At 36.7% G+C, this 24685-nt stretch overlaps 3 protein-coding genes across 6 annotated transcripts; 2 read left to right on the top strand and 1 right to left on the bottom strand.

The window, feature by feature from the left end:
• The first annotated feature begins 840 nt into the window (after positions 1 to 840).
• Positions 841 to 18504, top strand: LOC145618667 (uncharacterized). Of its 4 annotated transcripts, XR_014107965.1 has the most exons (9): positions 842 to 1084; positions 1999 to 2241; positions 2343 to 2558; positions 2660 to 6118; positions 6220 to 6401; positions 6601 to 6779; positions 6847 to 6898; positions 11012 to 11103; positions 14315 to 18504. XR_014107965.1 is itself a non-coding variant. In XM_081673443.1 (6 exons), exons 2-6 carry the CDS (start codon positions 2035 to 2037, stop codon positions 6686 to 6688), a joined length of 4152 nt encoding a protein of 1383 aa, XP_081529569.1. In that variant the 5' UTR covers positions 841 to 1084; positions 1996 to 2034; the 3' UTR covers positions 6689 to 6960. The 4 variants fall into 4 exon arrangements, 2 of the variants coding, with proteins under 2 accessions (XP_081529569.1, XP_081529568.1); XR_014107964.1 differs by having other exon boundaries at positions 6601 to 6898; XM_081673443.1 differs by lacking the exons at positions 11012 to 11103; positions 14315 to 18504 and having other exon boundaries at positions 841 to 1084; positions 1996 to 2241; positions 6601 to 6960.
• Positions 18505 to 18633: 129 nt separating this feature from the next.
• Positions 18634 to 20893, top strand: LOC145618668 (tubulin beta-2 chain-like). Its single transcript, XM_081673445.1, has 3 exons — positions 18634 to 19116; positions 19232 to 19501; positions 19985 to 20893. Exons 1-3 carry the CDS (start codon positions 18723 to 18725, stop codon positions 20656 to 20658), a joined length of 1338 nt encoding a protein of 445 aa, XP_081529571.1. The 5' UTR covers positions 18634 to 18722; the 3' UTR covers positions 20659 to 20893.
• A 2451-nt stretch (positions 20894 to 23344) lies between these two features.
• On the bottom strand, positions 23345 to 24631 carry LOC145618653 (eukaryotic translation initiation factor 3 subunit B-like). The gene is made up of 4 exons (XM_081673423.1): positions 24484 to 24631; positions 23888 to 24387; positions 23697 to 23802; positions 23345 to 23601 (listed from the first exon to the last, which is right to left on the bottom strand). Exons 1-4 carry the CDS (start codon positions 24601 to 24603, stop codon positions 23482 to 23484), a joined length of 846 nt encoding a protein of 281 aa, XP_081529549.1. The 5' UTR covers positions 24604 to 24631; the 3' UTR covers positions 23345 to 23481.
• Positions 24632 to 24685: the final 54 nt, after the last annotated feature.

Below are 24685 nucleotides of genomic sequence, written 5' to 3'. Positions count from 1 at the left end.
TATATACGCAACAAGCTAATAGATAGAGGAAACAACAGGCCATTACACTAACCTGCACCACAAATACATGCATCAGTAAGACACACATGCATAGGGAGGTTGCCTCATATGGGACTTGCTGTGCCAGGGCATCAGGGAAACTGTCAACATGTGACATTATGCACCCTATTTTTATTACTACCGTAAGTATGGTTGTCGGATATTGGACAAAACTACACTGAAAATGACTAAATATGAAGTCTATCATTAAACAAATGGAAAAGCACATTAAAAGCACACATCAACGAGGGTAAAATTTTACTTCTGATGCATGCAATTAATATTTATCCTTGTTGTTTACAGTAAAGGCAATCAAGACAAACATAAACTTTTCTGCCGCCAATTCAACTACACTTCACAAAATAATGATTATCATCTTATCGAACTCAACTCCAAGCCATCACCGACATTCTGATCAACACAATGCCTTAAAACGCTAACGTATACTAGTAAGAATTACAATATACCGTGTTTTGTTTTTTTTTCTAACTCCCCTAACATACTATAATTTGGTTATTAACACTGAAACTAAACCATTATAGAATCTAACTACGACAATCCTAATAGTATTAATTTCCATACCCATTGATTCCCACATGATTACCTATCAATTAATTTATAATGTTTATTAATTACTCTTTCATAATAATTAACACAATCCCAATTCACAAATGGAACATGAGGAGGTAGAACAATCTTAAGAAATCGATGAAAGTTTCACAATTGGCCCAAACAAAGCCTTCTATAGCCCAAGTATTACACAATTCGCCAATCTTCGCCATTTGGAAAGAGCAACATCATTTTACCTTTTTCGCTGACAAAAAATTAACCGAAAAAAAACGCCCAAATTCACCATCCTTTTTCATCTCCCCTTTCTCTCTCCTCTTGCCTTCACTCTCCTCAAACCCTAGTTCTACTGAACAAGTAAATTATCCCAAATTAACTATGTTTGCGAATTAATTTGAAGCAATTTGATTTCGAATTCATATTTCAAGCAAAGGAACACTGATCTTCTGAATTAATTGGAGTTTTTTGGCTTCGTCCTGTAAGTTTTTTGTAAATTTAGCTGTTTTGCGATTTCTCTCTCCTTTTTCTTGTATTTTGTGCTATATTCTTGTTGAATTTTGAGTTTGTTTCAAAATTTGATTGCTTTGGTGGTCTTACATTTCGATTTTGTTTAGTATCTTCTTTAATGGAGTTGATGCATGTTACTCTTTCCTGGTTTCTAGTGTCATGTGTTTTTTCATTTTCATGAGATTTTTCTTTTTATATTTTGTTTGTGAATGGTGTTGCTTCAATGTAGTACTTTGTTAATGACTTATCAATTGAATTGATGTTGCTTCAATGGTTTTATTGTTACATACTTACATGTATAAAAAAGAAAGGTATTGTATGGAGGGAGTAGAGAGACTGATGGGATTGAGGGAGAGGATAAATTATTTATGAAGCATTCACCTTGAAGTTCATTTTTGGATACCCAAAATAGTAACTTTATTCTTTTCTGGGACAAAGGGATTGGTATATAACCTGTAACTCAAGAACTTTTAGCTAATGGGTTTGTTTTTAAAATTTGTGATCTGCATTGTAACTTTGGTGCGATAACAGGAAGACTTTTTTAGTTAGTTTTATATGTATTCGAGTGTTGTACATGCATCAGCTTGTTTTGTTCGTTCAATTTGGTAGAGGTGTCATCATGTGATGTCTATGACAGTATGATCCCATTATATGATTTGTTACGGGCCTGCTAAAGATCCCAAAATTATGAACTTTCAGTTGTAGGGTATCCGAATCAAGTCAGTTACGTGTCTTGCACATTTGCAAGTTTATGCATTTATTACAATCTTATCATAGTAGTTGGTGATGTCATGCTTTGTTTTGGGATTGAATTTTGCATTCAGCTTTATGTTATTCATTTATAAATAAAGGCTTGACCTCGAATTTAACTTGATTGTATAGCAGGTAGTCCAGGTATTGTTGTGGAGTTTGCTAAGGTCAATGGGTTTTGACAATGATTGCATTTTGAATATTCAATCACTTGCTGGAGAATACTTCTGTCCTGTGTGTCACCTTCTTGTCTACCCAAATGAGGCTTTGCAGGCGCCATGCACTCACCTTTACTGCAAACCTTGTATGACTTATGTTGTCAGCACTACACATGCTTGTCCTTACGATGGATACAGGGTGACTGAAGCTGATTGCAAGGTGTTATGCCTTTATTTTCTCAATCTCAATTGGTTTCTGACTGGCTGTATGGAGAATATGAAGTGTTCTTATTGTGGATTATTTCGTTTTTTTTGCCACAGCCACTCCTGGAGTCAAATAAAGCATTGGCAGACACAATTGGAAAAATACAAGTCCATTGCCTCTATTATAGGACCGGATGTACATGGCAAGGTCCTCTGTCTGACTGCATATCTCATTGTTCAACATGTTCATTTGGGGAGTCGCCAGTTCTATGCAACAGATGTGGAGTTCAGATTGTGCACCGCCAAGTGCAAGAGCATGCACAAAGCTGCCCTGTAAGTTGAAAAGTATTTACTGCTCCGTTCTATTTTGAACTGGTTGTCTTTGTCCTATTGACTTGTATTTTTATCTCTCACTTAAAAATGGACCAAATCAGGGTGTGCAGTCTCAGGCGCAACAACCAAGTACTGCTCAGGATGGCACATCCACAGGAGCTGTAGCAGATCAAACCCAGACTGCAGCTCAGGCAGTCTTACCTGCTTCTCAAGCTCAGACATCACAAGCTTCTGCTTCGCTTGTATCTGGTCAAGATAACCAAACAGTCAGTACAGGCGGCCAACCACAAGCTGCACAAGCTGCCATGCCAACTGCTGAGCAGTGGTATCAGCAACAGCAACAGTACCAGCAGCAATACCAGCAGTATTATCAGCAGTATCCTGGATATGATCCTTACCAACAGAATTATCAATATTATTACCAATATCAACAAGGAGCTCAACAGTATCCACAGCAACCCTCGCAAGGTTATGCTCCTCAGACCCAGGTCTCTGGTCAAGCTCAGACCCAGGTTTCTGGTCAAGCTCAGGCTCAACCCCAAGCTCAACAGCAGGCTCAGCCTCAGCCTCAGCCTCAGCCTCAGCCTCATGCTCAGCCCCAGCCACAACAGCAGCCCCAAGCTCCATCCCAAATTGGGCAGCCTTCAGTGCAGACAAATTTCCAACCATCAGCCAATGTACAGTCCCAAGTCCAGCCAGTGGCTCAAGCACAACCTCAAATGCAGGTGCAGGGTCAAGCACCTCTATCTCATACCCTTCCATATAATCAGTCTCAACCATTACCCCAGGCTCAACCCTATGCTCAGCCACAACCCATTACTCAGCAGCAGACACCAGTGCCTCAGTACCAGCAAACTCATCCTCATGCCCAATCTTATCCCCCATCACAAACTCAAACCCAGCATTACCCCTACACACATCCTCAGCCACAGCCACATTCTCAACCGATTATGCAGGCACCTGCCCACCCACAATCTCAACAAAACCAGCCTGTGAATCCCAATTCGCAGCCTCCGACTCAGAGTGCTGTAACTGGTTATCAATCATATCCGCAGCCACAGCCTCATCCGCAAGCACAGGTGGGAGTTGCTCATCCAATGCATGCATCGGGTGCCCAGCCACAACATCAGTACCCTGGCCAAATACAGGGGAAGTTTCCTTCACAACCTTCTCAGATGTATTCCTCTCAACCTTATTCTAATGTGGCAGCTCAACAACAGCCAACTATGTCATCTGCACAAGTTCAGCCTCCAAGCGGGCCTCCTTCACAACAGCTCCCTGTTTATCCTCATTCCCAGCAGCCTGGATATCCGTTTCAGCATCGTCCTAGTGTGCAGGCTGCACAGCAAGCTGCTCCACAGCAGTTCGGGCAACAGCAACCATTCCCTGGCCATGGTCCATTTACACAGCCACATCCACCTATGGCAGCTCAGGGCCCTCCTCAAATGCTACAACACTCCCAGCAAAATTATGCACCAGGGTATGTTGCTCAGCCTAATTTTGCTCAAAATTATGCAGCTAGACCAGTGACTACACAAGGAGCTGGATCCCAACCATATCTCCAGGCTGCTGCTGCTGGTCAGGTTAGGCCTCCACAGCTAAATCAGGCTTACCCTATGAAAGACAGTCAGCTATCTGCTGCCTCTGAACATAAGGCTGGTCATCCTCAACAGTTTCCAAAAGCAACGGGGGGTGAGAAGCCTCGTGATCAAAATGATCCTAACAAGGAGTCTGGTGCAGGGGTTCAGGTGATTGAAAACAAAGTAAAATCAGAAAATGCCCCGGATGGTAACATGAATGAGAATGAAAGTAAATTAGCTGTTACAGGGTCCAATTTATTGGGAAGTGATAACCAAGAACGCAAACAAAGGATGAAGGGAGATGCTTCAGAGGGTGCATCAGAATTCTCAAATGGTAATAACACAACTAATGTTGGTGCTGATGTTCATAAAGATGCCCAAAAGAAGGCTGAAGTACAGGACTCAAAGCATGCAGCCAAAAGTGCAGGAGGTGCAGCTGCTCCTGTCTCCAATATGCCTCATTCACACTTAAACCCACAAGTTCATGGCACTAATTCATTTCCTGCCATTGACCAAGGTAGAAATCAAATGCAGTCAATGCAGTATGGGCCTTCAGCCCAACACAGATCTGGTGCTGCGTCAATGCCTCAGTCAACACCTCAACTTTCAAGCTCTCAGCAGCCTGGGTTGGGTTCTCTTCCTGGTCAATTAAGGCCTCAAGGACCTGGACAAGCTCCCCCTAGACCGCCTTTCAATACAGCTGATATTCCCCAGACATCTATTCCACCCGGGGGAAATCTGGGCCCTGCCTCATCAGGACCCTTTGCTAGACCTGGTAATACGGGTTATCATCAAGGTAATATGCCACCTTACCTAGCTGGACAACCTCATAATCTTCCAGGTGAACCTTTTGTTGGTGTAGGGGGTAGAGAACGTGCTGATGCTGAGCAGCGTCCTCCATATATGATGGAAAATGAAAAGTTTCAGCCTCACAGGCCTGGTTGCTTTGATGGTAGAAAGCCAGATTCCCTCCCTCATGGATCCATGGATCGAGCTCCTTATGGGCCCGCCCATCCTGGGATCCAGCCTGGAGCTATGAAATTTCCTGAGGAGCGTGGTATGAGGGATGAAAGGGTTAAGATGTTTCCTGAGGAGCGTTTGAAACCCTTTCCTCACAGGGACTTTGAAGACGATTTGAGGAAATTCCCAAGACCACCTCATTTTGAAGCTGGACCTTCATCTAAATATGGTACTCATTTGCCGTCATCTGGACCACTTGATCATGGTTCTCATATGTTTGGGGGTGATGGAATGCCGAGGCCCTTTGACAAGGCGGCACGTGGACTCAATCATGATTCTGGACTGGAAAGGGATTCTGGTGTTGGTTCTGGTCCTTCAAGATTTCTGCCTCCATTCCATCTGAATGATGCTGGTGAAAGGAGCAGAGCTGCAGGTTTTCCTGATGATGACATGGGAAGAGGGGATTTTGGACACCGTCCTGATTTTCCTGGACCAGCTACTGGTCCTGGATTTGGACGGCCCCGAATGGATGGTTTTCCGCTTAGAAGTCCAGGTAGGGACTTTCCAGGTTTTCCTTCTCGTACATTTGGAGCTTTTGGCGATGATGTGGGAAACGAGTCCCGACCTCTTGAAGGTTCCAGACCTTACAATTTTCCTGCTGAACCATTTGGGAAATCAATGCACGAGAACAGGTTTCCAATTCCACCAAACCATTTACAAAGAGGTGAGCTAAGTGATCATTTGGCTGGTGGCCCACGTAATCCAGATATGTTGCCTAATCATTTACGAAGAGAACATATGGGTCCTCGAAATATGCATATGGGAGAAGGGACTGCTTTTGGACCCCCTGGGGGTCATTCTCGGATGGGAGAACCCCCTCTGCCAGGGAATTTTCCTCGTCATCTACCCTTTGGTGAATCCTTTGGGGGTGAAAAGCCAGGGCACCCTCTGGCAGGAGAGCATGGATTCAGAGGCAGCTCTGGTTTTAATCGTTATGCACGTGATGGTGGATTTTTCCCAGTAAGTACTTATTTGTGTTGCTAATTTTGGCTATAGAAGATTGTTTCCCAGATGGTTATTTCTTCTTTTGATATCTGATTTTTCTGGTGATTTTTTTTCAGGATGAGATGGAACCTTTTGATAACTCAAGAAAGCGGAAACCTGGAAGCATCATGTGCCGTATTTGTAAAGTTGAGTGTGGAACTGTGGAAGGCTTGGACTTGCATTCACAATCAAGAGAGCACCAGAGAAAGGCTAGGGATATGGTCTTAAGCATCAAACAGTCAAATAAGAAGAAACAGAAGTAAGTATCTGTATAAGTTGTCTTATACTGCGTATGCTGTATGGTGTATACTATTCCGTATATTATCTTTATGTGTCGCAATTTTTATGGTTTGGGTGGGGGTTATTTAGTGGGTAGGATGTTGAGAATTGAGATGGGGGTGCTGTAGTTCTTGTTGCAACTGTAAGGCATAATTTGTTTGATTTTTTTTGTTGCTTAGGATATCAAAATATCAAGGTTCAATTGAAGGAAGAGATGGAGGCAGGCCGAAGAATTTCAGTTTTCAGGGTCGAGGAAATAAGCGTTAAAGGCTTGGTGGTTGTTTTGGCTGACAAGCAATCCAGTGGTTTTGTAGCTGACGGAGTGCATTTGTTCCTTCAGTATTTTGCGTTTAGTGAAGTAGGTGATGTAGCTTTCTGTATCTCTTTCTTTTGCTGGTTGGTTTATGCCAGTTTTGTCATTTCAGGTTGCTGCTATGTTAGTGGAGATGGTATTTTGGGACTGAAGTATCAGTGGCAGTTAAGTTACTTTGTTTGACTTTGTGCTAAATATTATGGAGATTGAATATGTTTAGCGTGAATGTATACTTGCCCCTTGTTTGAGTGGTAATTGCTATCTCTTCACTAATAAAGTATATATATCTTCAGTGCAATCATGTGACATGCGGCTAATTCTATGATTATAGTTTGTTAGGTTATCAGAAAAAGTGTGGTTATCCGAAGTGAATTCTTTCTTACGTTGTAGTCTTCTTTGCTTCTTTTTTTCCTCTCCTTTTATCCCCTCCTTCAGTTTTCTTGTTACTCTGTTTACAAATTTGTTCATATAATCCTTGCCCTGTCAATGTCCTCCCCACTTCTTTAAAACAGTTTAGTTCGCGTAAGATGATTTCACCCGCAGGCTTCCAAGTATCCATCACCACCTAATGGGTAACCTCTGTCAGATTGTGTGCCAACATTTTTCTCATCTGTTGTACACTCCATCCTCCACTCAGCCTGAAAGCAGTTTGCCTTTACTGCCTATAATTTAAAGTCATGACATTTTGACAGCAACTATCTTCTTTTCCGTTTTAAAATCTTCTGATTGTGTAATTTGTGGCCTATAGCAACCAGTAAATTGGAATAAATCATGGTGTTTTTGAAAAGAGAACATGAGAGAAATACAGCTGAAACTTTGGGGAGATACAATGTGTGGGCTTTTTGTCATCTCAACATTTCACTATTTTGATATTTGTCTTTAGTTGTAGCTTTTGGAGGTTCAGTGATTAATGTATAAATAATTTCTATTTTTAGATTATAATGCCCTGGAATTTTATAATAACATTATGTCTGTAGATGAACTGCACGAAATGTACTTTTGATGCTTAAAGCTGGGTTTAGCTAAATAGATTAACTTATGACCTTGGGATTTGTGCCACAAGTCCTGATATGATTTTACACTCTAGTAAATTTGAGTTGCAACATATCTGTTTAGGCATAGATATTTTGGCTGATCTGCATTTAAGACCATAGGCTAATTTCAGTGTACCTTAATTTTTTGAATCTAATTATCTAAACATAGTTCAAAACTAGATTTTTGAAGCCTACATGATGATAGTGTGTGCCTACGTTCACTGATATTCCAAGATCTTTAGTCCTTTTGTGGGAAAGTTTTGGGGTGGCTGAGCTTCTGATGCTTGATTCGTATATCGTGATGCTGTTCAAATGTTTGTAGTGATCCTTTCTATATAGTCCAATGGTGTTTGGGACAATAGTATATTTTTTTTGGGTTAGTAACTATTTGAAGAAGCTATATATATGTCTGGGTGCAAATTACAACAGAAGGTCAATGATATCCTTTCAGGATATTGCTGTGGTAAATTATGTTTGAATCTTGTTAAAGGATCCCCTTTGTTTTTAAGCTGTGTTTTATTTGAACAAATTAGTTTAATCGGTAGGATTTTTACAATGGGAGCTTTCAATGACAGTCTTGATTTCATGTGAGGATATTTAATATTGATTTTTGATGTGTTTCATACAAAAAAATTACTCAAGCAATTCTTTTTGAACTCCTTTTTGGCTATTCATTGTCAGCATGAGCTGAGCATTGTTTAGCATTGGACCTATTCTCTTCTTTTTTGGATTTGTATCTGACTTTAAATTTTGATGTCCATTCTTTTGAGCCCTATCTTCTTTGGCTGAACTTTCCTATCATCTTGCTACATTGCTGTCTTCAACATTTCTTTGGCCACAAGTTTCACATCACTTTATTATAGGTTTTAAAAAAAAGTTGTATTGGTTTTTGGTTGCTTACATTTCTCGGGAAGTTTTCAACAAATGTACTTGCATCTGGAGTTCTTCGTCATTTAACCGAGATTGGGTTTTTGCTCACTTTGCTTCCTTTAGTGACACATTCAAAATCTGTGGGCAGATGAAAATTGGAGAACGCCTAAGGTTAAACTGCAGAATACTTATAGAAGTCAAGATTTAATTTATCTGTTCACTGAAAATTTGTGCTTTAATAAGCTCAGAAAGTCAGAATAGTATGTCTGCATTGATATAACGAATTATAAATTTAGCTTGTATTTCTGAATTGCTGTTATGTAGTATGATTTTCTGAAGTTTGAGAAAACTAAATTATTATAACTAGTTATTTTTTTTTAAAAACATTTCTTTTGCCCAGGTTGAAATACATATGTAAAAGATATTGTATGAAAGGTGCAAGTCTGGATAATCATTCAAATCCCAAGTAGGTAGATCTTTTTTTAACTGTAGGGTTTGACTTGATTATTAAGGGTAAAATGTTAGTGTGGTTTATGGTGTGGTTGGTGTTGCTATGAAAAAAAAATGAGAAAGTGGTGAAAAATGTTTGATTTTACGGAATTGAATGGAAAGATGAATATGTTGAGCGATAGAGAGAGGAAATTGAAGGTTGAAAGCAGCTTATTTGCTTTCCCCGACCAAAGGGTGAATAAAATGATTGGTTTGTCCTTCTATGGGAAGGCTTTTGATCTACGTAGGTGGGTAAAACGTTGGTGTGGTTTAGGGTGCGGTTGGTGTTGCTATGAAAAAAAAATGAGAAAGTGGTGACAGATGTCTGATTTTACATCGGAATTGAATTGAAAGATGAATATGTTGAGCGATAGAGAGAGGAAATTGAAGGTTGAAAGCAGCTTATTTGCTTTTCCTCGACCAAAGGGTGAATAAAATGATTGGGTTTTCCTTCTAAGGGAAGGCTTTTGATGATTTGATCTGCGTAGGTGCGATATTTATTTATAGGTTGTGTCATTTCCTATAGCTTGGCTGATGAGGACGGTTTTTTATTTTGGTCTCTATACTGTTCTATTCCTTTGTATTAGATAATTATATATTCATTTCCTTTCAGTGAGGCTAAAAACTGTTTTTTTACCTAGCAACTAGAAGATTTATTTTCTTTTATTCTTAAATTTGGGATTTTATCAAGGGCTGTGAAGATTGGAGAACAAACTGCAAAGCAGGTGTGACTTTGGGGAAAAGGCAAATAGTTATTAAATGGGAGTGGTTTATCGTCTTTTAGTTGGAGGTTTATTACTTTTGTGAAATATACTAGAAACCATGTATTTTGTTTTATGAAAGCTTGGAAAGTTAAATATATGAGAAGGTGCTCTGAATTTGTGACAGAAGTCTTGAATACAAAAACAGAAAGCAGGATTTTTTCCCTTTCAAAGAAGCATCATCTTTTTTTTTTTTTTAATTTTTTCCTTGTTTTTGTTATATGGAGCCTGAAGATACAAACTTTTTGATTGTATAAAAAATAGAATTGATATTATGGGACGATCAGTTACATAGGGGACATGATAGGATTGGACACTTAAAAGTGCGTGATTATTTTGTTATGGAGTTGTTCTGTGAGTTGGGAAATATCAAAAAATATCATGTATAAAATATTTAAGTCAAAGATTGGGTTGTATCTTATTGGCTGAAGTGAGCAATTATAGTGAGTATATTTTGATTGGAGAAATTGCTATGGAATTGAATGCATTAAAACTGAAATTGCTGCTACATTGGCTCATACTTTTGATTAGATAAGACAAAGTGGGGTGCTCTTTTTTTTTTTTTTTTTTTTTTTTTTTAAAGAATTTGATTTTCACTTGTTGTGTTTCCTGCATAACATAAGTAAATTTCAAAAGTTCTTTGGTGGGAAGACGATTCAAACCTAAAATCTTACCTTGCTTCTTCCTTCATCTGACTTGCGTCTGTGTATTCAAGAACAGTGGGCATTCCACAATGTAGTTGGCTCCCTTATTGGACTGGTGTAGGATATGGAAAATAAGAAGTGGAGTATATACAAATGGCCTACTCTGATTAGGATGGAACATGTAACATATTTAGTTGCTTAAATGAAATTTAGATGTGAGGTGTGAGTACTTTCAGTTTTGATTAAGGTTTCAGTTTACGAAACCTGTTTATATATAATCAGGATACTAATTTATTATTCAGTCTGTTTATTTTTGGAAGGGGGCCTTAATTTTGTCAATACAGAAATCTTTTTCGTCTCTGTTTTAATTTTTTTATTTCACATTATAGGTTTTATAATCCCGCTGTAGCATTTTACATTTTATGAGGCCAGTGCTTAAGTTGATTTATTCTTTCTGGCTGAATTTTTTCCTACCATAGATAATTTCCACTGAATCCGTCTTTTTCGGCGATGCTGACAAGGAAAGGCTGAAAAGCAGAGTGGTTTACCTTGCAGTCGTCTTTAGAGTGTGGTAAGATTATGTCCAAATCAAAGGTTTTTATGGGAAAATTTTTGCTTATCTTATTTCACACATTGTTTGTTATCTGCTGTTTTATGACTTTTATCTAAGGTTTATAGTAAATTTTCATTTATCTTGTAACTTTGTTGGAATGTCTAAATTTTAGGCAGCTTAACTTAAGATTTTCAGATACTGCTAAGTAAACATAAGTTCAATTTTTTTTGCATCTGACTAATAATTTCAGTCAATATGATTGTTTTTGGGTGGGACATTAAAAAAAAGGTGGTCATACGAAGGGGTCTTTAGTAGTTTTTTTTTTTTTTTTTTTTTTTTGGGGGGGGGGGGGGGGTTCTATTTTTAACATGTTTAGTATGGAATCTTAGTTGTGGCGCTTGAGAATACCCCATTTGTTCACTTATTTTTCAATTTTTTTTTTTAAATTTTGATTTTCCCAATTTTTTTTTTTTTGTCTAGGTGTGTTCATTTTTTAATTCCTACTTTGCAATATTCGTTTAAAATTCTCTCTCTCACTCTCTCTCTCTAATTATGTATTATGTATACAATATTTTTTATTACCCTTCTTGTACCCCACCACATTGGTCCACTTACTGGTTTCTAATGTTTAGGTCTCTAAACAACCTTCTCTTCCCTACCTAAAACTCAAAAAAGTGACTCAATTTCCACACTTTCTTTTTCTCGGTTTATGTTGCTACAATTAATAGGAAGATAAAGCTTAAGAACAGAGGAAGTAATGGATTGGCTGTATAGAAGTTATGTGTTTTCTCTTGTACTAAACTTAACAAAAGAACCATAGTATAGTGAAGATTTAGTGTTGTTGATATGGCTGGCTCATCTTTTTTCTTTATCGGTGGAGATTTGAGGTGTTCTTTTGTGCTACGTAAGTTCAACTTCAGTTAAGGTCTGTCTTTCTTTTGCAAGAGCATGTGCCCTTTTGGTTCGTTAAACATTCCCACCGTAGAGACTTCTTTTTTCTTCCAAAGTTTTGTATTAGATTTGTACTGTACCCAGTTGAAGCAGGCTGTATAGATGCTTGAGGCCCCTGATAGATACATGTTTTGATATTTGTGGTGTTTCTTGGTAGCTTGAGTTGTACTGTACAGAATCTGTGATTTTTTGGTTTAGGGAAAGCTATAAAAAAACAAGTTGTGTTCGAAAGCAAAAGCACATGACGAGATCTAGACATAGCATGTTGTGAGATGAGGATATTTGTTTCTGAAGGACTTGGGAAAAGAAATAAAGAGAGTTAATTACTAGTAAAATCAATTGATGATCTGCCAATTATAGTGGGCTGTAATTTAGGTTCATGCCAGTTATGGGATTGATGGAGAACAATAGAGAAATCTGGAATTTCTTCATATGTATGAAAGTTACCTATGGACATGTCAAAAGCTGCTTGGAGATTATAGCCTGAATAGAGCAGGTTGTTGAACTTGCACAGAAACTGCACAATGAATGTTTTGCCATAATTGAGTTGGTTGTGTACATTTTATGTTTTTTATCTGCAATTTTTGGAGGAAAGGATAGTCCTAGGGGCTATTTTCTTGGTCAACAGCATCAAGGTTCATCGGTTATATATCCTGAAGTAATTGTTATCAAAGTTCACAATAGAGACTATTTCTGCTGACCTTCAAATGGTTATGATTGTGTTAGCTTTTGTTTTTCCTGTTGCTATGCTGAAGCTTCAAACCTAGGTGCTTGAGGTGCTCCAATTCTAGAAGCTAGGATGCCTTTTTTGTATAGGGGTTCATAGCTTCTCATTTCTCCAATAAACTACTGAGGATTATTATATCTGTTAGTTTTGAATTTTTTGTGGTGGGTGGTAAGATATGGATCACATACAATTAATCAGTATATCGAATGCTTTTTATTTGTCGTCTTCTCAAAGTGGATTTATATTGGTTTTTTTTTTCTTTTTTCTCTTGGACTGTAAATTTTCAATAAAATTTATTGACTGGACCATTTACATTTGTTCGGAAATCCCTTGAATAGCTTGTATCATTTCTGATATGTGTGGTTATCTTTATTCCTAGAAATGTTCCAGTATTGAAATGTTACCAACATGTAGAAAACCCAGGTATTCAGAAGCTAGCCTGTGCATTATATATGGATAACTTTTGGATGAGAGCACATTAGACTTGGTTTTTTTGGTAGAAATTGTATTTATAAGATCTTTTTATAAAAAATTATTAGGAATTATCCGAAGTTATTTTTGTTGTGAATTGATAGGCTGTCCTTGTTTTAATGTAGGTAAATATGTTGGTTTTTTTTTTTCTTCTGAATTATTTTCCCAAAACTTGTATTTTTAGTTGAAATAACAAAGCCTAAGAACAGTGTTTGCTGTTTATTGTAAAATGAGTAAAATAGAGTATGGGTATAGAGAAAATATTGATGGGATGGAAGAGAAAGGAGGAAATAAATTAATTATAGAGTTCTATTGGAATCGTGACTTTTACTTTTTACTCCCAAGCAAAAATGTGAATATATCTTTTTAGGAATGAAGAGAGTTTTTAGTAGTTAATTAAGTCGTGTAAATCTATGTTTTTCCTTTCTTTAGTGCTTTCACGTATGCAAAGGTCAAACCTATCCTTGAGGGAAGACCCCCTTAGGTCCCCTTGTGTATCTCTAGTAAAAAATGTACTGGAGTTGATACTGACCATAGACCAAATATGCGATGCTCTCACACATTTCAATGTTGTTAGAATGAATTAATGAAATTTGTTAGTTGGTTGTTAATTGGTTATGATATTTGACCCTGTGTGGAATGGATTTTTGGGTTAATTTATGAACTCAGCTCCAAAGCTGGTGCTGTATGTTTTTGATATTATTTTAAATGGAGTTTAGGCCGATTCAGAGTTTAGTTGTCAACTTCTCATTTATGATAATTTCAAGGAAAGGTTAATGTAAACTTGTAAATCTGAAGTGGTCATTAGACGCATAAATGAAAGAGAAAACAGGAGGGAATATAGGATTATACCAACATTTGTACTTTCCCATGTGGAATTCTTATGAAAGTTGAGGATTTTTTGTACAGCGAACTTGGCAATAAACTGATGTAATAAGTATACTTGAGAGAAGGTACTAGTCTCCATAGCATAGCTTGTTTTTTTATAACTGGTTTAGAAATTTTTTTATGTTACCTCCCAGTTCCTTGTCCCCCAAGTGTTGCTATATCAAAGGCTGATTGTAATTTTTCAATCACTAGGCTAGACAATGTGGTGCAGGATGATGTTTCGTTCTATTAAAGATTTGTGAATCTCTTGTCTGGCCTGAAGTACCTAAGGATGCAGATGCAGCTTTGCAATCCCCTTTTCCCTAGGTGTGTTAAGAGAATCCTCTCAGGCATCACCTTGAGGTGTGTCATGTTTTGTATCTTTGTCAACTGTCGAAACACTGAAGGTATGTGTGCTTCAAATGGTTTTTGCTTTAAAATTGCCGAAAACTGAGTACGGAAGTTATTAATTTTTCTGTAGACAAGTTATTATGCTGTCATCAGTTGATCTTTCTCTAGGTCTAATACCATATGTGACCATGGAAGAGAAAATGGGTTCCTTTACTTAGCTTACTGTTTTACCATGCTGTACTGTCAGTCTGTCACACCTTTTAATTAAACAGCCAATTTCATTTTAGGTGTTTGACTCACGGCTATTGATTGATATAAATGCATATTGTTAAGCTATAAATAACTTTATCTTAGTGTTTGATCTGACATCTGTTCCTTACTAGTATGATTACTGAAGACGCTTTGTATGTTACTATCTTTTGAAATTAATCAGAATTTAGAATTGCCCTTGAACTTATATGCTACCGTTTGATGTTTATGGATCTGTTCTGATTTTCAACTAGAAATAATTAAATAAATTAAAATTTTCTTTCAACTATTACTTTTTGATGTTGCTTGTCCTGAAATTCATTTTGTCCTATGGTGATTCTTGGTTTCTTGTTTTCGAAAGCACTTTTCCTTTTATGTGGTAGAGTATTATATCTCCTTGATTCTTCCTAGATTTCTCATGCCCTTGTGAACGATTGCCTAGTGAGTGAACTACACGCGCTCATAGAATCATATTTAGCTTACTGTTCAAGTGCTGGCCTCTCACAGTAGAAAGTGGATTTTATATCGTGTATTCAAGCATTTGGACCCCTGATGGCCCTGAACTCTTTCCCATAATAACACGTGGATTGTTAGGCTTACAGAAATATCTTTATGTTTTCATTTCTCTGGTAATTATTACTAGTATGATTTTTAGGCAATAACTTCCTTTTCTGGTTGATAGTGTGGTTAGCACTACTGATTAAGCCATTGAACACAAACCACTTTGCTGGGGAGGGTTGGGCTTGAGGTTTTTTTATTCATCTTCTTTTGTTCTTGTTGGGATAAAATAGAAATTGCTTTTTAGTAGACTATATTACTTGTCAGGGCACTGGTCACAATATTCACGGTGTGCAGTGTTGTTCTGCTGCTACATTTTCTGGTGGTTGTGTTAGCAAGGCTCTTCTATCGGGTCAAATTAATTATTTTTCTGAAGGATAACAATATGTTTTTGGGGTTGTGGGGTAGGGGAAAGAGGATTTCCGAGCCTGATTTTTTTTAAAGACTATTAAATGTCTTAGATACTTTAGATAGCTGAGCTTTTGCTTGTTGACAGTACTTGCAATTTGTCCTCAATGTTTGGTGATGCTAACACTAACAGTTATTTTGCAGTATGATTATTTATGTGTTTTTTGCTAGGTATAGACAACTGAAATCCTGCACTTTTTTGTGGAGAGGCTTCTTGATATCCAGCACTTGTTATCATACGTGCAAGTTGCATTTTTTTTTTCATCTAATTATATTTACTTGTGTATTCTATTTGTATATATTAAGCAGTATGGTGATGGATGCAGAAATCTGATTTATGTACTTGATTTTGTCTGATTGGTGTGTTAGCAATTCAGTACACTGCAGATCAGGTAACACTATGCGTTGGTGGTTTTCGCATGCATGTAATTGTTGTTACTTTTAGAATTTTAAAAACTGCTAATGATTGTATCATAGTAAAAGATAAAATGAACTAACTTGTGATTCATAGCGCCATGGCTTATACCACTGTGTGTTAAGTGATGAAAAATTTAATGCCCTGAGTGTGATTGTAAGTGTCATCGTTGGTTTGAGTGCAATTGTAATTTGGATTAGTTTTAGTATTTGACATTTTGTTGCTGAAAAGAGTATTAGGTGTTACATGGAGCGTATGTTTTTAAGTGATGTGGCAACAGTTCTAGAGAATATATTCTTAATATCCACTTTTGGATTAATGTCACATTATCTTAAGAGCAAATGTCTTTAGGTCTACCTACCTAATAATTTGTTGAAGGAGACTTATTAGGTGTACCAGTGAGTACATGCTTTTAATGTAATGCAAGCAAGATCCTAAAGAAAAGAATGGAAGTTTATTTATTATATTTAAATGCAAATGGATTATGTGTTGTTAATGAGGTGCATTTGAGAGCACATGCTCTCATATAATGCGGCAATAATTCGATGTAATTTTTTTTTTCTGGAAAAAATTATTCTTGAATTGTTGTCACATTATTTGAGAGTATATACACTTGATTTGTTGTGATTTGTGGGTATTAGCCTACACTTATACATTTGACTGTAGTCTTTGTGGGTATTTAATTAGGCTTATCCAAATGCATGTGCTTTCATGCAATAGACACTCTTTATTTGTTGTCATATTATTTGACTATTTGAGATTAATTAATTTTGTTTATCAGTCTATTTATTTAATTGTGAGGTTCTTAGTGTAGACAAGAGCATTATTAGCCGGTTTTGGATTGTTTTTACTACTAAATGTAGATGCTATTCTGTACTCTGTAGTTTGTACTACTCCCTCCATTTTTTTTAGTATTTTACTTATCGAATTTGGCCGTGTTTTTTATTTTTATTAGCTACGTAGTGAAAAGAGTTTTTAAGCTCTTGTTAATTTTATTTGATTTGATTGATGTCACAAAGTTTCACAGCACATGGGAATGGATATTTAAAGATTTTTGACAACTAATTTACCAGTGAACTCCATAAAGAGGAAAGGTGATGGATCCCATCTTAGTGTGACTACTAAGTCTTCACTAAAGCCTGTTGTTTTCAAGTAGCCTTGTTCCTACATACGAGACCACATTTACGTTAAATATAATGTTTGTAAGAAAGGGACATTTGGGAATATATGAGATCATTCGAATAATATTTCAGGATATACTCGATCTTCAATAGTAACTAGTAGTAAGAACCTAGTCAAAATCAAAATGTTTAATACTTGTAGTTACAAATAATTTGAAACGGAATTAGTGTAGTATAAATGTTATGAAGTACGAGATCTTTTAAATAATAGGGTGTGTTTTATTCATCTAATTTTTACTCATTTAAATTTACCTGCACTTATTAGATCTTATTAAAACGTAATTTAGTTGTAATTTGTACTTGGATAATTCTTATCAGAACTTATTTTTCTTAAATTGATTTTTTTTTTTTGAAATTATTACACTTAAAATAAGTGAATATAAAGTGAACAGAACAAATCCTTAGAATATATGAAGTACAAAGTGTTGGTTTATAGTTATCATTTAACTCAACTTCATTTGAGATAATATTAATGATCGGACAAATACGTAAATAACCTATGGTTTGAAATCAAATCTATTGACTTATCTACTCATCCAACTTATGTAGTAAGGGCCTGTTTTGATTTATTGAGATGAATTGATTGGACTTTAACTAAATTGAACTGAAATGAATAGCACTGAAATGAATATTTTATGAGAGAAGGAAACTAGGAGCTGAACTGAACTAATTGGAGTTAAACTGAATTGAAATTAAGCTGAAGAGAACAAGCCTTAAGTTCTTGGCATTTTAATGCGGAAGGGAAAGTGATCCTCATTTTCAAAAAGTCTCTAATGAATATTGTAAGGTTATAAGGTGCACTCTTTACCATTAGACTAGATTTAACTTGGCACATAGGTGATAGGTATTTAAACATTGGTGCTCCGATCTGTGGTGTTTTCATAGATGTTAACACCGTACCGATAAGTGTAGCCCACAAGGCCGCAAATCTAGCTATCCGAGAGATTCCCATTCCCGTCTCGTTCCTTTCCTTAAAACCATCTAGCCAAACACCCCAAAAGTTATTTTTTTTTTATTTGAAAAATACCCCCCAAAAGTTTTTAAAAATATACGGAATAAAAACAAAATAAATCCACTTGCTTAAAAAACGCCGTCGCATCATACCTTGCATGCAAATCTCCAGCTGTCTTCAGCAAAAGCATTCAAATTCAAAAACCAAAAATATCTAATTTTATTTATTAATTTATTTATTTTACTAGAAAACCCAAATAAATCCTAGCCGTTGCTTTTAATCCGTTACACAATTTTGATGCACCCTTTTCAATTCAAATTCAAAACCCTAATTTTACTCCCAGTAAAAAAGTAGCCGTTTTCCCTCTTTCCTTCTCTCTCTCTATAAAACTAACTTCCTCCATTTTTGAATCCACCCCTTTTTCATTTTCTCTCTCCTCAAAAACCCCCAAATTGATTTTCTCTCTCCTCTTTTTAACAGAGAAAATTTCAATTAAATCAACCGAAAATGCGTGAAATCCTTCATATTCAAGGGGGTCAATGTGGAAACCAAATCGGTTCAAAGTTCTGGGAAGTTGTTTGCGCTGAACATGGCGTAGATACCACCGGAAAATACCATGGTGACAGTGACCTTCAACTCGAGAGAATCAATGTCTACTACAACGAAGCGGGTTGTGGGAGGTTCGTTCCTCGGGCCGTTCTTATGGATCTTGAGCCCGGTACCATGGATAGTATCAGATCCGGCCCGTATGGTCAGATTTTCAGGCCCGATAACTTTGTGTTTGGTCAGTCTGGTGCTGGGAATAACTGGGCTAAGGGTCATTACACTGAAGGTGCTGAGTTGATTGATTCTGTTCTTGATGTTGTTCGCAAAGAAGCTGAGAATTGTGACTGCTTACAAGGTATTCGACGAAATGCCTCACTGAAAAAAATTTAATTTCTTTTATTTTTTGTTTGTAATTATTGTATTTTGGTGTTGGATCTGAGTGTGGGATGTGAAATGAAATTGAATTGCAGGGTTTCAAGTTTGTCATTCATTGGGAGGAGGTACTGGATCTGGGATGGGAACTTTGTTGATTTCGAAGATTAGGGAAGAATACCCAGATCGAATGATGATGACTTTCTCAGTTTTTCCATCACCAAAGGTGTCTGACACTGTGGTTGAGCCTTACAATGCTACTTTGTCGGTTCATCAGCTTGTTGAGAATGCAGATGAGTGTATGGTCCTTGATAATGAAGCTTTGTATGATATCTGCTTCAGGACTTTGAAGCTCACTACTCCTAGCTGTATGTTTTTCCTACCCTCTCTTGCTTTATATACTGTATTTGATTCATACACTGTGATCTTTGAATGCTATAATTGCATTTAATCTGTGTATTTTGGATGTTAAGTATGATTTTTTGGGGATCCTGATTTTTGAACTCTTTAATGTCTTGTTAATTTGAAAATTTCAAAGCTATACATGAGTATATTGTTGTAAAAAATTAAGTGAGGCTATAATTTTGTTTCTTAAGCTTGCTGTATAAATTATCTGAAGTTGGTTTTTTTTTTTTTTTTTTTTTTTTTGTTCAAATTCGGTGTTGTTGAGTAGTTATATAGTTTTGTGATTTGAAAACAATCAAGATCTGGGTTTTTGTTTGATTGCAAGAAGTTCATCATTTTGTTAAGCAATTTGAATTTGAGTTCTAATCTGGGGTTTTGGTTTAATTGCAAGAATATCATCTGGCAGTTGTTTTGAGTTCTGATGTGGGGTTGTTTGGATTTTACAGTTGGTGATTTGAATCATTTGATATCGGCAACCATGTCTGGAGTAACATGCTGTCTGAGGTTCCCAGGTCAATTGAACTCTGACCTCAGGAAACTTGCAGTCAATCTAATTCCATTCCCCAGGCTTCATTTCTTCATGGTTGGTTTTGCTCCCCTCACATCTCGTGGATCGCAGCAGTACCGCTCCTTGACAGTCCCTGAGCTAACCCAGCAAATGTGGGATTCTAAGAACATGATGTGTGCAGCAGACCCACGTCACGGTCGTTACTTGACAGCCTCTGCAATGTTCAGAGGAAAGATGAGCACAAAGGAGGTTGATGAGCAGATGCTTAACGTGCAAAACAAGAACTCTTCCTACTTTGTTGAGTGGATTCCCAGCAACGTCAAGTCCACTGTCTGTGACATCCCACCCACCGGTTTGAAGATGGCATCGACATTTATTGGTAACTCGACATCAATCCAGGAGATGTTCAGGAGGGTGAGTGAGCAGTTCACTGCTATGTTTAGGAGGAAGGCTTTCTTGCATTGGTACACCGGAGAAGGGATGGACGAAATGGAGTTCACTGAAGCCGAGAGCAACATGAATGATTTGGTTGCAGAGTATCAGCAGTATCAGGATGCAACAGCTGAGGAGGATGAATATGAAGATGAGGAAGAAGAGGAGCAGTATGAATGACAACAAGTTTGTGCCAGTAGTTTTTAAAAGTAACTATGATATGAAGAAATGTTTAAAAAGATATTTTGTCAAAGTTGGTTGTAACCTCAACTTCCAGTTGTAGGAAAACTGACTTAAATTCACCAATTAAGCTGTATTTTGTGACATTGTAGGAATTTGCAAGATTGTTGATCAACTTCTAAGTTTTTGTTGCCAATGGCTTCTTTTTATTTTGTGATACTTTTTCATTGTTTGATTTCTTTTGTAATTGTATTTAAGCTTAACAAGCCATTAGCCCTATTTTCCTTGATTTTTAAGCTTAACGTCATTAGCCCAATTTTCCTTTACTTACTGTATTGGCAATTCATTCCATATGCAATCTCTCTTTGCCATTTTTATCTATAAAGTCAAGATGATTATAATTCGTACATGAGATTTTTAGTTTTAACTGCAAACAGAGAGAGAAGTTACATGAAAGCCAATAGAAAATAAAGGTCCTTAGCAGCAAGGATTTGTTGGTTCATTCTAATTGACCATGTAAAATCCATCAAACATACTACGAGAATACAAGTTGCATTAAAGTGTTCATTTAATTAGCTTGTTATATGGATGTCTCTTGTTGACTCAGGGCACATATAGCAAAATCAATTGTTTTCGGATATCTGATGAAATTGTTAATTCTATTCTTGGGTGATCATCATCTCAATTCTCAAATAGCCTTATCGCATGATTATCTTTATCAGCAAGACCATTATATCCTTACTCAAATGCTTTATGTATTCTTTCAAGCCTATTGGATACATTAGCATAACATATTAACATGTCTTAAGTAGGCCATACTTTTCATAGTCCATGTTTAAAGTTAATCAATCATCAACAAGCAAGTTGTCAAGATCGATCCCATCAAGTTGTCAATAAATTGATGTAAATTTGTATCCATGAAGTTTGAGAATGAAAGTGTATGAATTAATTTGTGATAAAATTGACGTAGTTAAGTAGTAAAAAAGAAAATTGAAGGTTTAATATCATATTCATACACTCATTAATTGCAACTTTAATTTGAGGATTTTTTGAGGTCGTGGTTAAAAAATACACAAAAGTGTCTTTTAGTGTTTGGTTTGATGGTAAGCCTAATTACCTAAGGTATTAAATCTGAAAATTAAAGAAACTTAATTCTAAAAACAAACCTAAAAATTAGAGAAATCTAATGGTGCTTAAACACGTAAAATCTACCCTAACTAGGATAGCAAAACCGTGAAGCAAAAATCTAGTTAAAACAATGTAACTATATAAAAAACTAGGAAGTTCCAACAACCATTCAGTAAAGGGAAAAACCGTGCATGGAATTGATTAAAGCCACACCATTACTATGCCAATATCCTTCTTCTTCGCCATCACCGTCTTCATCACTTTGTTCGTCTGATCCATTATCACTACCATCACTTTCGTCGTTCTCATCGTGCCCTTCATCTTCAGCACTGTCATCCTCATCACTGTCACTATCACCTTGATCGTCATCATCATTATCGTCATTGTTATTAGCTTCTTGTTCTTCTACCTCGGACTCAGGGTCAGAGTCTACATGATGATTATGTGCATGGTTATGAAGAGCATTGTATGCCGCTCGATAGTCACAATCGGGGTGTCCACAAAGTCGTGGAATGTTATTAACCCATGCTATGGTAGCTTGAGGTGGAGTTATAATTTCGGTGGTGAGAAAGCCCAAACAATCTGGACGAATGCATCTTGTAAAAGTTAGTCGTCCGTGTTCCGGATTCCATATCGGTTTCCAACGTTGTACAAACTTTCGAACGCATTCGATACGGGGTGGAATGGTTGCACATACATACAATCCAGGACATTCTGGATTTGATGTGCAAACTATAATCTTGGCATCGTGAGCTGCTTCATTGCAAATCACACAAGTATAAAAAAATTCTGAGTTTGGATCGTTATTTATGATTATGTTGTTCATGATGAATTGAAGTTGATGATTTTATAGAAAGTTTAAAGCTTAATTTATACTAGGCATTCTCATAATAGATTTGAGCTAAGAACCCCTATTGTATGAATAACAAACTATTCATATGGTCTTCATTTTTTTTGTCCAACTAATATATTTTGCAGAAGCTCTTACATTATGACAAGTTGATGGTGTGGACTAATAGTCAATCATACTCTCGATTCATACCATATGATTTTTTTGTAAAATTTTGCCACTAATGGTCAATCATATTCAGATATTCTCAATTCATATTGAGTGAATATAATTCTCTATCTTAACCGTCTTATATCTACCCGGCTATCACTAATATAAGATGAAACCTCTTAGTTATGAAGCATTTTGCACTCTTTTAACTTGGTACAAGATGTGAACCCACAACCTTAATATAAGTTTTAAAAACATAGCCATTACCATCTTTTGACTTCAATAATAATTCATCCACAGCCTTTTGACTTCCATACAACTTTGAATCAAGTTCATGGACTTCAGATTTTGAATTTTCTGACTCCGTAATTACAGCCATTACCATCTTTTCTGACAATTGTATGTAGGGATTTTCCCCTGATCCCCAATTACATAGAAGAACACAAGCTCAAATGTTCAACCAAACAAATATACAGCAAATTTCAACACTTTAATTAAAAAGAAGATTTGAGTAGTCACTCCATAGTCATTAGTCCATATATAGCACTGAAAGAAGAAGAAAAAAAAAAAAAAAAAATCCCTAGCACTTGATGACAATGCACATCAGTTAGGCTACAAGATATGTGAAAGCAGTTAAGAGTGTTCAAAATCACCACCCCGAACATATACATTTATCCATGATCAAAGCTTCCTTTTCAGCTTACTCGGGGTCTCTTTCCAAGGATACTTTCACCATCCCTTATACTAGACGACTCATTTGTAAAATCATCATATTGAGCACTCTCGGCAACAAGTGACACTTTATTGCTCCAGCACTACAATTAAACAAATGAAGTACTTCATATTTCTAAGCAAGGTTATGTTTTAAAATCAAAATCTATCTATGGCCAGCATGATATTAATTCATTACCACATGATAATCGAACGGACCAACATCAATAAGTTTCTCCCCGTGTGAAGACCAAATCCTAACCACTTCATCGCAATTCTTACGAGTAGCCCGCGTCAAGAAAAACCTGCAGTGAAGGAGAAAAAACAAATTACACACAAAGGTTTTGTCAAAGATTAAATACAGTAATTAGCTAAAGAAAAAGAACCCACCTGCTACTAGCATCCCATTGAAGATCCCTAGCAATGAAGTGTACAAAGGCCAATTGTTGATGTTTTATTACATCATAAAAATACAACTCTCCGGAACCATCTAATGGTCCTTGCATCACCATATAGTTACCATTTGGAGACCAATAGAGAAAATGTGCAATCATATTACTTACCCTTTTGGTCCTCTGCCTCAAATAATTTTTATCCTCGTTCATAGTATAAAAGGTTACTGTGGTCTGCCCTGCATCATCAGCTCCGCGACTAACTGCAAATTGTTTCCCATTACCCTCCCAAGCAAGATCAATGTAATCATGGTCAGGAGAAATGAACCCGGCCTTTCCGGACTTTAGGCTTATAAGAAATATTTTCTTGTAGTTAAACCCTGTGCATATACAGGCAAGATAGTCTCCATCACTTTGCCACAAAAGCTTATGATCATCCACCCCTTCCCAAGAATAACCATACAATTTTTTACCACTGCATACATCAACAATTTTTATCTGCAATTGCAATGTAATTAACATATGCTTAAGGACAACGAACACTTAAAAACATACAAGATGTATGTATATATGTAATTCTACGTATGATCTTACATTGGTTTCACCAAAGAGTGCTAGTACTGATGCCGAAGGTGACCAACTAAACTCGCGTACTTGTTTGAACGCCAAATGTTTAACACGAGAAAATGCTTTGGTTTCATAGATAGTCACCATACGATTGGATCCTACTAGGGAGGCGAAATAGTTATCATTATATTCCCATCTACACAAGCATGAGGCAGGAATATTCAATCAT

Source organism: Chenopodium album, chromosome 26 (assembly GCF_948465745.1).
Source record: "Chenopodium album chromosome 26, dcCheAlbu1.1, whole genome shotgun sequence".
Classification (NCBI taxonomy): Eukaryota; Viridiplantae; Streptophyta; class Magnoliopsida; order Caryophyllales; family Amaranthaceae; genus Chenopodium; species Chenopodium album.
This window is presented reverse-complemented; position numbering and strand designations above follow the sequence as displayed.

What these genes read in the sequence shown, in the direction of transcription:
- LOC145618667 (XM_081673443.1), top strand. Translation starts at nt 2,035, where the DNA reads ATGGGTTTTGACAATGATTGCATTTTGAATATTCAATCACTTGCTGGA. An exon ending in AGCATGCACAAAGCTGCCCT is followed by an intron (nt 2,559 to 2,659) that starts GTAAGTTGAAAA and finishes GGACCAAATCAG; the next exon opens with GGTGTGCAGTCTCAGGCGCA. An exon ending in TCAAATAAGAAGAAACAGAA is followed by an intron (nt 6,402 to 6,600) that starts GTAAGTATCTGT and finishes TTTGTTGCTTAG; the next exon opens with GATATCAAAATATCAAGGTT.
- LOC145618668 (XM_081673445.1), top strand. Translation starts at nt 18,723, where the DNA reads ATGCGTGAAATCCTTCATATTCAAGGGGGTCAATGTGGAAACCAAATC. An exon ending in GAATTGTGACTGCTTACAAG is followed by an intron (nt 19,117 to 19,231) that starts GTATTCGACGAA and finishes ATTGAATTGCAG; the next exon opens with GGTTTCAAGTTTGTCATTCA. An exon ending in GAAGCTCACTACTCCTAGCT is followed by an intron (nt 19,502 to 19,984) that starts GTATGTTTTTCC and finishes TGGATTTTACAG; the next exon opens with TTGGTGATTTGAATCATTTG.
- LOC145618653 (XM_081673423.1), bottom strand. Translation starts at nt 24,603, where the DNA reads ATGGTGACTATCTATGAAACCAAAGCATTTTCTCGTGTTAAACATTTG. An exon ending in CACTCTTTGGTGAAACCAAT is followed by an intron (nt 24,388 to 24,483) that starts GTAAGATCATAC and finishes TTGCAATTGCAG; the next exon opens with ATAAAAATTGTTGATGTATG. An exon ending in GTCCGTTCGATTATCATGTG is followed by an intron (nt 23,602 to 23,696) that starts GTAATGAATTAA and finishes GTTTAATTGTAG; the next exon opens with TGCTGGAGCAATAAAGTGTC.